The 15,985-nt window shown below is 38.5% G+C and overlaps 1 protein-coding gene across 5 annotated transcripts in view; it reads left to right on the top strand.

Annotated features, from left to right (window-relative positions):
* The window catches only part of FAT1 (FAT atypical cadherin 1), a 112,884-nt gene that overhangs the window by 55,012 nt on the left and 41,887 nt on the right, over nucleotides 1-15,985 (top strand). For 3 of the 5 annotated variants that reach the window (XR_004417931.1, XM_033059760.2, XM_033059759.2), the window contains exons 4-8: nucleotides 1,910-1,971; nucleotides 4,733-5,062; nucleotides 5,571-5,781; nucleotides 10,509-10,577; nucleotides 12,561-12,700. Coding sequence is in view for 4 of the 5 variants with exons in the window: in XM_033059760.2 (XP_032915651.1) it covers nucleotides 1,910-1,971; nucleotides 4,733-5,062; nucleotides 5,571-5,781; nucleotides 10,509-10,577; nucleotides 12,561-12,700 (812 nt within the window). In the remaining variant the exon portion in view is untranslated. The remainder of the gene's footprint in view (nucleotides 1-1,909; nucleotides 1,972-4,732; nucleotides 5,063-5,570; nucleotides 5,782-10,508; nucleotides 10,578-12,560; nucleotides 12,701-15,985) is intronic. The other 2 variants (XM_033059761.2, XM_033059758.2) reach the window with 1 other exon arrangement.

Below are 15,985 nucleotides of genomic sequence, written 5' to 3'. Positions count from 1 at the left end.
AATATTACCTCAAGAAGGTTAATAGACAACTGTCACATCATTTTCTCTCTTCCCCTGCCCCTTCCTAAATTCACAGTAATAATGCAACCTTTTTTCCTCATTTGTTTGGTTTGTTTTGGGTATTTGTATGTTTTAATTTTAATTCCCCCTTTTTTTGTAACTAAGGGCAATTACTTCATTATGCCAAAAGGTATATCCTAACCATAGCAAATGTATCTTCTATGTGCTGTAAAAGCATAAAAACATGAAGCAGGAGAAGATGACATATCATTGTCTAGAATACTAGATAAATAATGGATTTGATACGATGGCAAACAAACCTGCTGGAAAAACAAGGGCAGATTTGACCATAATTGAGACAGCTGTTATTTGCACTAGCTGTGTTTTGGAGAATAGTTGTTTGAACATTTGACAGCTGTAATATTGCCTTGTATAAGTTTTGTCCATATTATTTAGTACAGGCTGTTTTGTTGGTATAAGTGGACTACAGCTGTTTTTATCAGAAGCACTGAGTAGCTATGCACCTGTGGCCTTTCTCTTTTAAGTGAAATTGAAGTCTATTGCTTTTCTTACATACTCTGCTTTTCATCAGCTGAGAGACAAAATTGAAGACTTTTTTGTTGTAGCAGACCAGCTTTGAAAACTTCATAAGTTGATTTTAATTTTACTTATATAAGATCATATTAATAAAAAAAATTAATCTGTAGATAGAAAATGAACAGGAAGTATGCTACCTGTATTTTGATCTCTGTTTCATCCTTCATTGGGTAATTGCTTCCCTGTTTCTAGTTGACAATTAAGGATCAAGATGGCAATGCTTTTCTTTAACTATCAAAAGCTGGGATAGTTGGATAAAATCTCTTCTGACATTGCATGGGAGAATATGGGATGCTTAGATCAGTAGTTGCTTAAGCTGGGCAAATCCAAACCTTGTGTTTGCTTCATGAAGGGCCAGCAAGATTTACTAGCAACAGGCTCAGTCCCATGTGAACACAGCAATGGTATTTGTGGGACCAACTTGTACCTGCAAAAAGGTTAATGGCTTTTTGTGGAGCAAAAACTGAATTCTCTTGTGGCTGCATCCGTGGCCACAGTTAACTCACACAACAGCAAATCATTTTGCTGTAATTGAGAGTTGACCAAGTTTTACTTTTCATTGAAACTCAATTAGTTAAAATTCTGAACTGTTAGGGAGAATTAATTCAAATAAGATCCTTTTGTATTAGATTTCACTATTTTTTTGTTACCTCTTACTCTTGACTTCCTTCATTTAAAGCAAAACCATCATGCTTTCCTAATCTTGCATCAAGAGTGTACCAAAGTCTTGGGATAAAGTATAACATCATGCATCAAAAACTTGTGGCTCTCCTCTGCTATTGTCAACAGCAACTGTTTGACTGATTGTCATTGTGAATTGAAGGCAACACAGACAAATTACTCTGTTTTTTCCACTATTATTGTATCTCTTCAGGTTATCCTTCTTTTGCCTTTATCACTAAAATTACAAATAAGTGTTTCTCCAGAAGAGATTGGTAATTAATTCAGATAATGTCTGTCAGCACTCTTTGAAAAAGGCATATGAATGCCTTCTGAAAACAAGCTTTCATGTGGGAGAATTGCATTCATTACTCTGTTAGAAACATAACATGCACAGATGTGTTGGAACACTGATGTGTTTGTCTTAAGTGTTACAACAGCTTAGTTTTCAGATTGTAAATAATATTTTCACAGCTTCTAAGGATTGCAAACCACTCACCCTTTCCCTTAATGAAAGCATAAATTCTACAAAAATGGAAGTGACCACCTAAGAAGAAATTGATATTGAGGATATCAGTAACTGCTGATTTAACCTAACGTCATTCAGATTATTTTCTTGAGGATCTGATTAATATTATTCTTATGTTTACAGGGCTAATTACAACCACATCCAGAAAACTAGATCGGGAGCAACAGGGAGAGCACATACTGGAGGTAAATAATTTATTTAGATTTCTGAAGAACTGTAAGTTCATTGCTCTTTTACAGAGAATTAAGTTTGCCAGGCTTGATTACTATATGAAGAATTAAAAAAAAAATGGATTTCAGAAGTAATTTCTTTCTGTGTTCATTATGTTGCAATGCAGATAACCACCTATCTTATAAAAATAGTGTGCTGAGGCTTTTTTGCTAAAAAAGAGTAAAGGTACAGATTGAATGCCATTTTTTTTTCTGTATCTCAAAACAGATTTACATTCAAATGGTACAAAGGCATGATTGGTAAAAGGAGTGTGATTCCTCTCTTTATCTTCCTGTGTAATTATTGGAATAGCTATTTCAGCCTTTTGCTTAGTACAGGCTTCTGAAAAAGAAGCACAAAATGATTTTATCATATGGAGAATACGAAAGGATAGTATGTGAGTAGCCCTATTTTCTGCATAACGTGTTTACCAATCACATCAGTTGCAAGACATTATAGAGCCCGAGTCCAAGAGCATCAAACTTGTGACATAATACTTTTATTTAACTACATTTAATTAATTGCCTGGAGTTTATTTAAGAGCTTTTCTCATTCTGTGTCAAAGAGTCTGAAAGGAAAGCACGTAGAGAACTTTAAGTCGGTTTCACGATATTGTTGAGCAGTGTAATGGCATAGTGAGGACTTAATATTCTCAGTGATGCTTGTGTCCTAAGATTTATTTGGAATGTTTATTGTGCCTCTTGTTCTGGATGACAGATAAAAGGCTGCAATAGGAGTTTGCCAAATTAATGTTAAAGGCAGAGAAACAACTCTAGATTTACTCAAAACTTGTGAAATCCTTAGAAAGGTATTCCAATAGAAGTGCAATGACTGCAGAGACGTGGAGATGAATGTATTTATTCCCTGATAGCACAACTATCCTTTTGTGTAATTGCAGAATATATTAAGTCCCCATGGGCCTTTTGTATCACTTTGGTGCGTTATGAGGTGGATTAATGCACCTGCTGGAGCAATCTTTTTATCATTATTTTAATTTCTGTATCAGCTTTGAAAAGAATGCTTTGTACCTAAGTGGCAATGGGGCAGAATTTTCTCTGCAATATGTTTCTAGAAGTAATAGTAATAAAATTAATTAAATGGCAAATCTGATTTAGCACGAGACAAAGTATTCCTGTAAATTTTAAAGTAATTATATAATTCTCTTTTAAATTGCCTCCTCAAATCTGATTGTCTCAGTTTCCCAAAGCACTTCATGTCCATTATATCTTATTTCTTGACCACTGCTGTGTATATTGATTGTAAAATTGGTAAATCATGATTTTTACTTCTCTATCTATTATACTGGGGGTGTTTATTAGATTTATACAGTAAATAAAATGAATTGTGGATTGTTTTCTGATCCTGAGGCAACATGGCCCATATGGCTTTGATTGCTTATACCTTATCCTTGGAACAGGGTGGCCACATCCAAGTTGCCTGTTGAAAATGGTGTCTGAATTGTGTGAATTCTCAGGCTGCAGCTAAGCAACGTGTGTGTGTGTGTGCGCACGCGCTACTTGTTCTGGGCCAAAACTTATGCCAGAGGTCACACTCGCAGTGTAATGTTGGGGGCAGTTGTCTGCTAGCAGTCATGCTAATTTAAACTTGGCTTTATAACCTTAAGCTAACATGTACAGAACTCAGAAGGTTTATTTTTAGGATTAAGATGTCATGTAATGGTATATAAATCCTCCTGCTTTCATCATTCTATATAAAACAGCCGTTTAAAGCTCGTTGCTCTTTAGTTTTCGGAACATTGTTTATTACCTGATGGTGGGATTTATAATTTTTCGTTCTTTGTTCATTTTGAATCCCAGTGTTAAATTTTTTACTAAAAGTCTGGGAAGTATCTGACAGGAGAACCCTTTACTACGGTGCGATACTGACAGACAACCTGGCCTAAAGTAGCAGTTTTCCCATGTGTTAGTTTTATATCTACAACTCTGACAATAGGAAAGAAAGCAAGAAGTGCACAGAGTGTGGACGGTATTATGACCCAAGTGCTAAGATCTGGCTAATTAATTGAGTATTGAAATGTTGACCAGATGGGTTGGTGGGTTTATTCCATTTTGCTATTGATCTTTGATTATAATAGTAACTAATATGCCCCATTTTTTATTCCAAATTTGTGGTTTTTGCGTTCCATTTCGCGCTTTCTTATGCAGTTATTGAGATTAGCTTCATGTTATCTCTCATATCTTAATATACTCTCGGTATGTCAGTATAGTCTTCAAAACTGATGTTTCATTCAAATCAAATAGATGTTTCTCAAATTTGCCTTTGTTATTTGCTGGTTCGGGACAATGCTAATTTTTTGTAATGGGCATGTTATCCCATACCCCTTGTAATTTACTCATTTGGGATATGCTTTGGTTTTCTTATTGGGTGGGGTTGGGTTTTTTTTGTGAACTGAAAGGTATGTGGTGGTGTTCCATGGCAAGTACTAGAGGGAGCAAATATTCATATATGTGGAAATCATACTATCTATTTGAGATGAACATGAATATTTGCTTTTCATGTTGCATTTCACATATCAAAATATTAAGATAATAGCTGAATATACTTTTGAGTGCTTTTTGTAAATACTCACCTAATAGCTTTAGGCAAGTGCTTTAACTGAAGTTAGGGGATAACTGTACAGTAGTTTAGGCAGTTGTAGGAAAATCTCATTTAGGGAAGAGCATTGTTGGAAGGACCATATTGGAGTTCTAACTTTACCCTTGTTAATAAAAACAGGTAACAGTAACAGACAATGGTACTCCTGCAAAATCAACAATTGCACGGGTGATTGTGAAGGTCTTAGATGAGAATGACAACAAGCCTCAGTTCTTGCAAAAATTCTACAAAATTAGGCTTCCTGAGCGTGGTAAGCCTGAGCGAGAAAGAACTGCTAGGAGAGAGCCGATCTATCGAGTTATTGCTGCAGATAAAGATGAAGGCCCCAATGCAGAGATCTCCTACAGCATTGAAGATGGTGATGAACATGGCAAATTCTTTATTGAACCAAAAACTGGAGTGGTTTCATCAAAGAAATTTTCTGCAGCAAGGGACTACGATATCCTTTCAGTGAGTGAAAATCTTTTATATCATGAATATGTAAAGTGTTCTTTTATCTGTTCATTTCTTACTCAGTAGCTGGCAGGTGAGTGACTGCATTATCTGAAGGAAGAAAGCTTCAACAAATCCAGAAGTATTGTTTTGTGTGTTTGCTTGGTTTTATTAAAGGATGATTTTAGATGTTTGTATTGTGTATTAAGAACTGCTGTTCTGTCCCAGAGCCTGACAGATAATTTATGTCATGAGGGAACATAAACAATCAGTTTGACTCACCTTCAGGAAGAAAGCAAAATAAAAGTGAATTTATGGTAACAGTTTGTGCTGCTATCAGGTGCTGCATGCTTTTTCTCCATTTGCTGCCCAGATAATGAAGGGCAAGTGGCACTTTGAGAGACACTTAACCTTTTTGGAAATATCTCACACGAGCAAACATGCTTGGAGCTTATTACTGCTTTCTATTTATGTGACATAATGATTTATGTGATCCTGTAGCCTAAAAGATGTGTCTGTTTCACAGATTAAAGCTGTAGATAATGGTCGTCCACAAAAATCTTCGACTACACGGCTTCACATAGAATGGATTCCAAAGCCTGTCCCACCCACAGAGCCTATTTATTTTGAGGAATCATTTTTTTCTTTTACGGTGATGGAAAGTGACCCAGTTGCTCACATGATTGGTGTAATAGCTGTTGAACCTCTTGGAACACCACTTTGGTTTGACATAACGGGTAAGGATGCCTTAAGGGCCTTTATTATTAGAAACAAATGTATGGAGTCTGAGATATACTGGAGGACTCATTGCAGCTTGGTTTTAATCACTCTTCTGAGTAATGCAAGGCTTTGACATTCTTTAAATGCAGATACAGGTTTTATAAGTCAAATTTATTCAATTTTCATCAAATACTACTCTCTATCAAGGATTTAAATTAAGTTGCAAAATATCTGCTGTGTTGCAGTTTTAAAATTGATTATGAATCTTGTGTCACTGAAATGAAAACTAATGAACTCAATCTCATAGACTCTATGATAGGCAAGGAAATAAGGTGCTACTTTTCTGCAAATCAGGATAGTATGCTCAAAAAGAAATTTTACTGTTCACATGGATTTCTTCTCCTCTGGGCTGCTTCTCAGTTTGCTGTCCTTCGATTCAGTACTAAAAGGAAAGCTTGCAGTGTTCCTAACCTCAGCAATCTTCTTCCTGTGTATATTCTTTCTACTAAATCATATCTTAAGTTCTACCATTGAAAGGGAATATCTAACCAGTAATATGACTATATGTTGACGTCATGGTAACAAAATTGATAATACTTTTTTGAAGTTTAAACTTTGTCACGAGACTTATGAGCAACAGTAATACACAGTGTTCACTGCATAGCTGATAGTAAAACCAGATTCTGTTGTGTGTTACGTGTGTTAGAATCAAGGAGAATGGCATAGCTTTGTTTCAGGAGAGGTACCTTGTAGTGAACTGCTTCTAGTCTTAAGTGAAGTCTCTCTGTCAGTCTATCAGATTTTTGATAGACTTGTGATTAGATAGATTTGTGATTTTTCTGCTACATTCATGAGAACAGCAACACATAAAAATAAAGTTTATGAAACTGACCCAAGTAGCAGGAATATATAAATACCAAATACTTGAGTGTGTTTTCAAAAAATTTTCAAACACATGCAAACAGATGCAGTTCTCCCCTAAAATCGTGCTTCATGCATGAACAACCTGTGATGACAGTGATAATCACTGCTAATGCATTAAATACTTACAGTAATTTCACGACTATAAGGCACAGCAGATTACAGTAAATTCACGAATACAAGCCACACTGAGTATAAGCCACATCTCTGGGTGTTGGCAAATATTTCGGTTTTTGTCCAATAATAAACCGCACCTGAATATAAACCACTCTGTTGTTCGCAGCGAGGACCCGCATGCAACAAAGTTGCCAAATACTAACAGAACCGCGGCATGGCGGGGGGTTTACTGGCTCAACTAAGGCTGTGCAGGCTCGGCTCGCTAGGGGCTGCTGACGGGGCCAGGTGGTCCAGCCCGGCGCTGCCACTCAGGGCTGGCCGCCGCCTCTGGGTTCGCTCGCCCCAGCCCCGCTCGCACCGCGGCGCCGGCCGGGCACGGAGAGAGCACCCTGCTCACGCCGCGGCGCTGGCCGGGCACGGAGCACCCCCTGCTCCCGCCACGGCGGCGGAGGGCGGGGGCAGAACACCCCCCCTCCTCCCCGGGCCGCCGCAATGGCGGCGCGCCCCCCCCGCCCCGTTCTCCCCGAGCCGCGGCAATGACGGCGCGGCCCCCCCCTCTCCTCCCCGGGCCACGACAATGGCGGCGCAGGGCCCCCGTCGGCTCCCCGGGCCGCGGCAATGACAGCGCGGCCCCCCCCTCTCCTCTCCGAGCCGCGGCAATGGCGGTGCGGCCCGCCCGTCCTCCCCTGGGCTGCGGCAGAGGAGGAAGAGAGCTCTCCCGCCTCTCTCCCCGCCCCCCGTGCTGCCTGCAGGGAGCCAGGGCAACACAGTAACACTGTAACAATCGCGGAATGCCGGCTTTTACTGGCAGGTGCTTGGCTCGGAGTCCTGGCTGGCACGTCTGGGGTTGTAAATGTCAGAAAATTATTCACATATTAGCCGCCCCCGACTATTAGCCGCACTTCCGCAGTTTCCACCAAAATTTTTGTCAAATTGCTGCGGCTTGTATTCGTGAAATTACTGTATAAGGCACACCTCTGGGAGTTGGCAGATTTCCGAACTTTGCCCATATATAAGATGCTCCGGACTATAAGGTGCAGCTCTCTTTTTGCAGCGAGGATCCACGCACAACAAAGTAATGAATTAGTAACAATCGCGCCAGCCGTGCTGTCTTGGGTTACAACAATACAGGATGTGATTGAAGTATCTATTTTATCACTATCTGTTATGACCAGGTGGTGCAGTGATGCTTATCTCCGTGGGAGATGTTCTATAGTGAGCCATCCATTGAAACCAGTAGGGCATTGTTCTTTATCTTTACATCCCCCATCCTTCCTCCAGGGAGTTATCTTCTGCTAATGGCCCATTGAGTCCCACTGTGGGACTGATAAAATTACTTCATCCCATTGGGAGTTGCTCCAGCCAGCGGGGAGAACCCAGCCTTTCCTACCTAGATAAAAACTGAAATTCTGGGACACCAAGTCACCCTCTTTTCCCTGGACTCCAGAGGAAAACTGGACCTTTGGAGGGAGGCTGCACCCTTCTACAAGACCACTGCTTCAACTGAACCACATCTGTCACTGCAGGAGGCCTGTAGCTACCATTTAATGGGACTGCTACCAACACCCTGCCTGACAGATGTCACCCTGATGGGGTGTCAGGCTGTACTCTGACTTTGTGTCTTAGTTTGGAGGACTGGTGTCTGCTAAGAAAGGCAGGAGCCTCTATTTGAGATGGAAAATGTAAACACCCTCCCTCCAAATTAGAATAATTTTGAAATCAAACGGCTCTCAGGTAAAGATGTGGGAATTAGGAATAACAGTTCTTTACTAGGGAAATTAAAATAGAAATACAGTATTACAAAGAAACAAACTCCAAACCCTGACAAAGTCAGAGTACAACCTGACACCCTGTCAGGCAGGGTGTTGGTAACAGTTTGATTAAATGATGCCTCCAGTCTTCTTGCAGTGACAGATGTGGTTTAGTTGAAGCAGTGGTCTTGTAGAAGGTGCAGTTTCCTTCCAGAGGTCTAGTAGTGATGTGGAGAAATCTCATTTTTTTCTAGAGTCCAGTAGAGAAAGGGCTACTCGGTGTCCTAGAATTTCAGTTTTTATCTACATAGGAAAGGCTGGGCTCTCCCTGCTGGCTGGAACAACTCCCAATGGGATGAAGTAATTTTATCAGTCCCACAGTGGGACTCAATGGGCCATTAGCAGAAGATAACTCCCTGGAGGAAGGATGGGGGATGTAAAGATAAAGAACAATGCCCTACTGGTTTCTATGCCCATTAGCAGGGTATCTCCCGTAGAGATAAAGATCACTGCCCTACCTAGTCACAAGAGATAGTGATAGAATAAATACTTTGATCACATCCTGTATTGTAACCCAAGACACTTTGTCGGTGTTTGGGGTTTGTTTCTTTGTAGTACTGTATTTCTATCTTAATTTTCCTAGTAAAGAATTGTTTCCTGATTCCCATATCTTTGTCTGAGAGCCCCTTAATTTCAAAATTATACTTATTTGGAGGGAGGATGTTTGCATTCTCCATTTCAAAGAGAGGCTCCTGCCTTTCTCAGCAGACACCTGTCCTCCAAACCAGGACACATGCTGAGCCCCGTGGCCCCGCGCGGTTCGGCTCACAACTCGCACTTCCGGGTTGGCAAATTTCCAAACTTTGTCCCTATATAAGGCACTCTGGAGTATAAGGTGCACTTCTGGGTTCAGACCAAAATTTTAGTCAAAAGGGTGTGCCTTATAGTTGTCAAATTACTGTACATAGAATTTTTAAATGGTTCTTTCTGTTACATTCTTGAAGAAAATGTTCCCGTCCAAATAGTTTATAATTGAAAAAAAAAAAAAAAGTTGGCATTTAGACAAATCTAGGGATTACAGATCTATACAGCTCTCTAGAGAGACTAAAGAGTTGAGGGTGCTTTCTTGCATTCTCATAGGAGCAAAGTTCTACATGAGAGGTATTTTGGAACCAAAACTGCTCTTTCACTGTTCACCCACACACAGATGAGAGAGTAGAAAAGCAGAAAGTATAAAAATTAGCAGGAAAAATGGTATCATGTACTTCAATTCAAATTAGGGTTATCCAGTCAACAGCAAACAAATATCTGTAGGCCAAAATGAGTCCATTAAAAAAGAAGGGTTAAGAAAGTGACATTGCCAGAAAAACAGGAGCAGTTCATGGAGATCAAAGAGGGTGGGTAGCAGAGGCCTCAGGTTTTTGGAGTCTGAACACAGTACAGCAATGATGTTTTCTGTGGCCTTTTGTTAGCAAAATTTGTTAATTAGATTGCAGATGTACTTTACAGAAAAGTTCTTAGTGTGCTTCAACTACTATGCACTTTGAGCAGTGTGTATGTATGAATAGAATTCTGATTGATAGTATTATTTTGATCTGCTCCTTCTAGGTATTCAGCAGAGTTTGGAATTTGCATATTTTTACTGTTTGCCTAATGAAAAAAATTAATTGACCTTTTCCTGCTCTTTTTAGAAAGACATATACAGAAAACTCCATGGGGAAAGAGTCTAACTAGTCCAAACATTGTAAAATAAACCATTTTATTTTGATAGTTTTCTTAGTAAAAGTGTTTTGGAAAATTTGATATGTAATCATGTTGTGAAGTTATGGGCTACTCTTACAGGTGGTCTACCACCCTCTATTATTGTTTCTAATAGCATGAATGAATTTGATTGACAGCTTTCCTTTGTGTTCTGTGCTTGCTTTCCATGCTTTCTTTCTTTTTGGCTGAGCCAGGAGACAAGCTTGCTAGTGAAGTATTTTACATCTTACAGATGGCTTGTGACCTGAACTGTACAGCAGAAGGTATCTGCTGAGATCACATAATTTATTACCAGATTATGAGATCTGAAATGAAAGCGTACATTTATAAACTATTTATTTTATTAACCCTTCGGAAATCAAAGTGCTCACGGTTGCATTTGTGACAGGTTCGTTTTTGTTTTGTTTTGTCATCATTACATTTATACAGCATCAATTCTGAGCATCCAGTTTTGACTTTGGTCAAAACTGTTGCTGTTACACGTTCAGTGTACTAGATGCAGAAGTTTGGGTTGAGTACTGCTTCAGTGGATCACCAGATATCACTACTACAAACACAGGCAAGGCCCTGGTGATTTTCATGATAAGAAAGGGAAAAGTCTTGGTTAGAAAGCTTGTCTTCATGTCAGGAAAACTGATTGTACCAATTTATGCTCATTCACTTTACTCTTCCCTTAAAATGTGGAGAGCTTCATTGAGACATCTCAGAAAATGGTTTTGCCTGCCAGCTAAAGAAGGAATAACTAGATTCACCTTCTAAAACAGACGTACTGCACAAAGCCCATTAAAAAAAAACATCATGTACATCTGTTAAAAAAAGAAAAAAGCTACTGCCTTTCATGATGTCCAATTTCTATCTTTTGAGTGATTCAGAAACTACTGCTGGACCAGTAAGAGGAGTTGGCTTTCAATTGAGCTAGAAAAATTATGCAATGTTGGTCATTATCAAATATCTCAAATCCAGTGAAGCAGAACCCAGTCCATCTTTCCTGAACTGATATGTTTGTCGTGCAGTGGAACCTTCTAAAGGCAAAATCCTTTTTACATGTGAATGGGGACTCATTTCAGTATTTACTGTTTTTTTCTTGGACTAAGTTCAAATTTGCAACCTTTGGAACTTCACCCTCTCACTTCTAACCATGGCTTTTCATAAAAGGCATTTAGTGATTTGCAAAGCTTAGCATGTATAATCTTGTTAAAAGGAAAAAAAAAAGCACTCAGATGATATCTGAATGCTATCTGCTATCCTTGTAAAATAGAATTAGAAAAGCACATGCCCATAATTAGGAGAAATTGGTTTGCCATATCTAGCACTGGCTTGACCAAAATAAAAATTGATTCTTCCATTTTAGGCAGTTTATTGAGAGGTCTAAAGCAATTGTAGTTAAATGGTAGTATTCATCATCACTAATAGTATTTGGACTTAATGGACATTGCATTCTCAGGACAGTCTGCTCTATATGGCAGGATGATGATCAATTAAATGTTTAAGCAACTGAGTGTAGCTATTGATCTACACAGTTATTTAACTATATTTCAAAGAGTAATTTGAAAGTTTCACAAGGGAAATTAAGATAATTTGCTTCAGAGAAGGAACTTGGCCATATTTAAACATTGGGCATTTAAACAATTAGCGCTATTCTGAATCCTGCCTATCTCAGCATGAGTGAGATAGTGAATTCTTTAGATACTCAACATTAAGATGAGAATCCTTTGGAGATTCTGCAGCTTTTTCAGCCTTATCTATAGACATATATGATTATAAGAATATGTACTCTTGTCCAAAATAGAAAAATTGGTATGTCTGATTTGGGATTTTAATGTGTTTTGATAAAAAGTATGTTTTTCACTCATTAGCTGAAAATCTGCCCAAAAGAAACTATTGCATTTGACACAGGAATTCTCAATGTCTTGCTCTATGGAATCATTAAATTCCATGGATTTGTTTTTTGTTTTTTTTTTTTTTTTAAGTAGAGAATCTTGCTAATAAAAATGTCCCTGCTGACTTTCCATGAGCCAGGCAAGTCAACTTTGTCCAAAACCACTCCCTTGTAAATATCTGTTAGCTGCATATCATGTTACCAGGAAAAAAACCTAAAGTATTTAAACTAAGTGTATGTATAATTATATGTGTATATATAGTTCCACCTTCATTAAGCATTGGAAGACAGAACATGATCATACATGAAAACAATGAAACAATAATGTGTTTTATTAACTTTTACCTCTCACAATTTCCTGAACAAGGTGGCAACTATGACAGTCGATTTGATGTGGACAAGGGCACAGGAACTATCATTGTTGCAAGACCTCTTGATGCAGAGCAGAAATCAAATTACAACTTGACAGTAGAAGCAACAGATGGAACCAGATCTATCAGCACTCAGGTAATGAACTTGATGAAGCACTTATAAAAAGGGTATAAGGGTATAAAAAGGATGAGGAAGGTGTTGGGTTTTCTTCCTACCTTTTTTTTTTAATCCTAGGCAATGAACATGGTTTATTTAAATTAGGGACTTCATCTAAAATAGAAGTGAATTCTGGTATTCACAGAGCCATGTTATTTGGTGTAAGGTAGTGTGTTACTATACTGTAGTCTGAACAGCTTTTAAGTTATTACATGTTCCTAGAGCTACATAAATGAAATCAGAAACTAAGACCCTGCATGCATGACTTTCTCACAAGAAAAGGATTAATACTACTCATCTGAACTACTCCTCTTTACAAACTCCCCCAAAATCACTAAATAAATGGATTACTGTACTTCATGGATGACCAGTTATACAATGTCCAAAGTAGTGTTTTATATGAAACTGAGCTGCTTCTTCTGCGTAGTGTACATATAGAAGCAAGGTTTAGATTATTATAACATCCCTTTGTATTGTCCCAAATACTTTTTTTTTTTTGTTTTGGTGGAAGTAGAGATTGTTTAGCAATCTTCAAAAAGCAGCAACCTCAGACAAACCAATGTTTTAAAATTGCCTTTTTACTAAGGCTCTGTGATGGTGGCAATTCTTTGCAGTTGGACTAATAAGTTCACTTAGAGGTGCGGAAGCCTTTTGTGACATTACTGGAAATAATTAATAGTAAAGTAACTTATGATGCATGTCCCGCCTTCCCCAGCCCAGAACCTGAATGTATTTGAAAGTACAATTTAGCTGAGGTTGGTGTGAATAGAGGATCATAGAGGAGCTTCTCTTTTCTTCCAAATAGAAAGAAAAGGCTTTATTTACCAATTAAAGACTGTTGGACTTGGACAGTGATGTGTCTGTATTACCTACCCTTACCATTGACCTGCTCCTCAGGCACTCAAAGAGCAATAATTGGGTTGCTTCTGTCTTTTCTGTACACAGAGATCTGTGCTGCAAATGCAATTTCTTCTTCTTCAACTTCTGTGAAGTGCATATGTTTTTCTGTTATCTTTTCTAATGTCTTGTATGTTGTCTTCTGCTTTTGGCCAGAGGAAAAGGTGTTTCTTGTCAATGTTCAGGATTTTAAACAGAATCATTATTGAACTAACTGCATGTCTGGAGGCTTGATAGGTCAAATAGAGTAAATTTGCTAGTAGGAGGTGGTTAACCAAGTTTAGTGGTTGCCTTTGAGAAATACCTTTTCTTTAAAGGTGACAATTGTGAGTGATTTTTGTAGACCATGAATCTTCAAAGACAGCAACATATCTCCCAGGAGGAACTTGTTGCAATCATAGCTGTGGTGCCATTGCCTCTGGTGCTGATAACCACCATAAAAGGTTTGGAGAATCCTGCTGTAATTATATTAAATTTGCCTACTTGAAGTAAAAGTATTGAGCAGATTCACTTCTAGTGATTACAGAATGCTGGATAGAAGGCAGGAATTACTTAGGACCAAAAATAAAAGAAACTCAAATTCAACTAAAAAGCAAAAAGACAGCAAGAGGCTTTTCCATAAATGCTTCTCCCCCTCCTAAAAATGCATTCAAAATTGCCATCATACATTGTGTTGGGGTAGCCTGGGGACTAGAAAAGGCTTAATATGGGGCCTTGGTGAATGCAGATAGCCTATCCAGTTCTGCTATTTACATAGCTGAATTCGTGCAGATGTCCTGACCTGTCACAGTTGAACCATAATCTGCTTCGTCTTAAACCCTCACCCTTTCTCTTCCTCTGAGTTATGTGATTACGTAATTTAGTTTTTATTGGGAATCCACAGTGTACCTTTTGTTCAAGTTCTTTAAATGAATTTGTAATTCTAACATTTTGTAAAGCTAAGTGAACACGATAAACATTTACCCTATAGAATTCTCCAGAAGAATTGAATAGTCTCAAGTTTGTAATTTCTGTGATTACTTTTCAATGATTGTTTTCATATCTTTCTCTTCCTCTCTGAGGCTTGGCAGGACCAGAGGTTGTGGCTTCTGTTACAAAATAAGCACAAAGACTTCCTTTGCGTTGTCTTCCTTTTGCCCTGCTTGTGGGATAAGCACAAGTTTCCCGTTGCTGTTGGAATCTCACTCTGGTGTAGTAGATTGAGGAATATGGACTAGTTCAAGTTCTGCAACTATGGGTGCATGATCGCGATTTTAATTGATTCTCTTAGCTTCCCCGTAACTCCTGGCCCACCCAAATACTCTAATCTCTTAAAATAACCCTCAGGACTGTCCCTCAAAGGTTGCATTTCAGATCAGACTTAAATTAAGACATAAATTAATAAATAAAGACTCAATTAAATTATTTGATACAATATCAAAACTGAAGGTGTGATTTATGGCTGCCAGGGTGTAAACTCCATTACTCACTGCTGAAATACTGATGATTAAAGTTTAAATGCTGATGTGGCATTGGATCCTTCTAGGAGCTGGTAAACAGTTAAAATGGAGTGACAGGCAAAAGAAATTCTGAATTCTGAGTGCATACATGAGGAACAACAATATACCATATAGAGATTTTAGCTTACAAGTAATTGCTATAAACACTGGATATACAGTAAACAATTTAACAGATCTTGATTAACCTCAGAGTAAGTCATTTTACATTTAATTTGAAAAAGGAAATGGCATTTGCAAGAAATTGGGGAGGGGCACAAGAAATGAAAATCTTACTGTGTAAAAGCAGTATATTGAATGTGACTTTAAACTGGAAGGCATTTGTTGGCCTTGGGCCATTAACATCTGTAGAGCATTTGACTCTTTCAGGACTTCAGTTAAATAGCTTTTTTGAAAAATAAAGCAATAGTAGGCGTGGAGGCTATTTAGAATTTTGCATGCATCTAAATGCCAAATCTGTGAGGCAAAGCAAGGACAAACAAATTCCAGGCCTACAGTAGTGGTGTTTGACATGATGTTAGAAACTACTAGGGTCACACTTGGAAGGATTGTGATAAAAATACAGAAACTAAATAACAAGTCAGTGTACCTATGTACTGAAACAGTAGAGGTTATTCACAGGCTGTAAGTAGTGATAAATGGACTATTGAATTGATATTTAGGGGAAAATGAAAAAAAAGTCCTGTTTCTAGCTATAGCCACTTGCAGTCATTGCTATGTACAATAATTTCATGACCATAAGGCGCACCGGACTATAAGGCACACCCCCAGGGAGTCAGCAAATTTCGCAACTTTATGGGTCATATAAGGCGCACGGGCCTATAAGGCGCACTTTTTTTTTGCAGCAAGGATCGGACCCCAGTTCCCCCCG

This window comes from Catharus ustulatus, chromosome 5 (genome assembly GCF_009819885.2).
Source record: "Catharus ustulatus isolate bCatUst1 chromosome 5, bCatUst1.pri.v2, whole genome shotgun sequence".
Lineage (NCBI taxonomy): Eukaryota > Metazoa > Chordata > Aves > Passeriformes > Turdidae > Catharus > Catharus ustulatus.
This window is presented reverse-complemented; position numbering and strand designations above follow the sequence as displayed.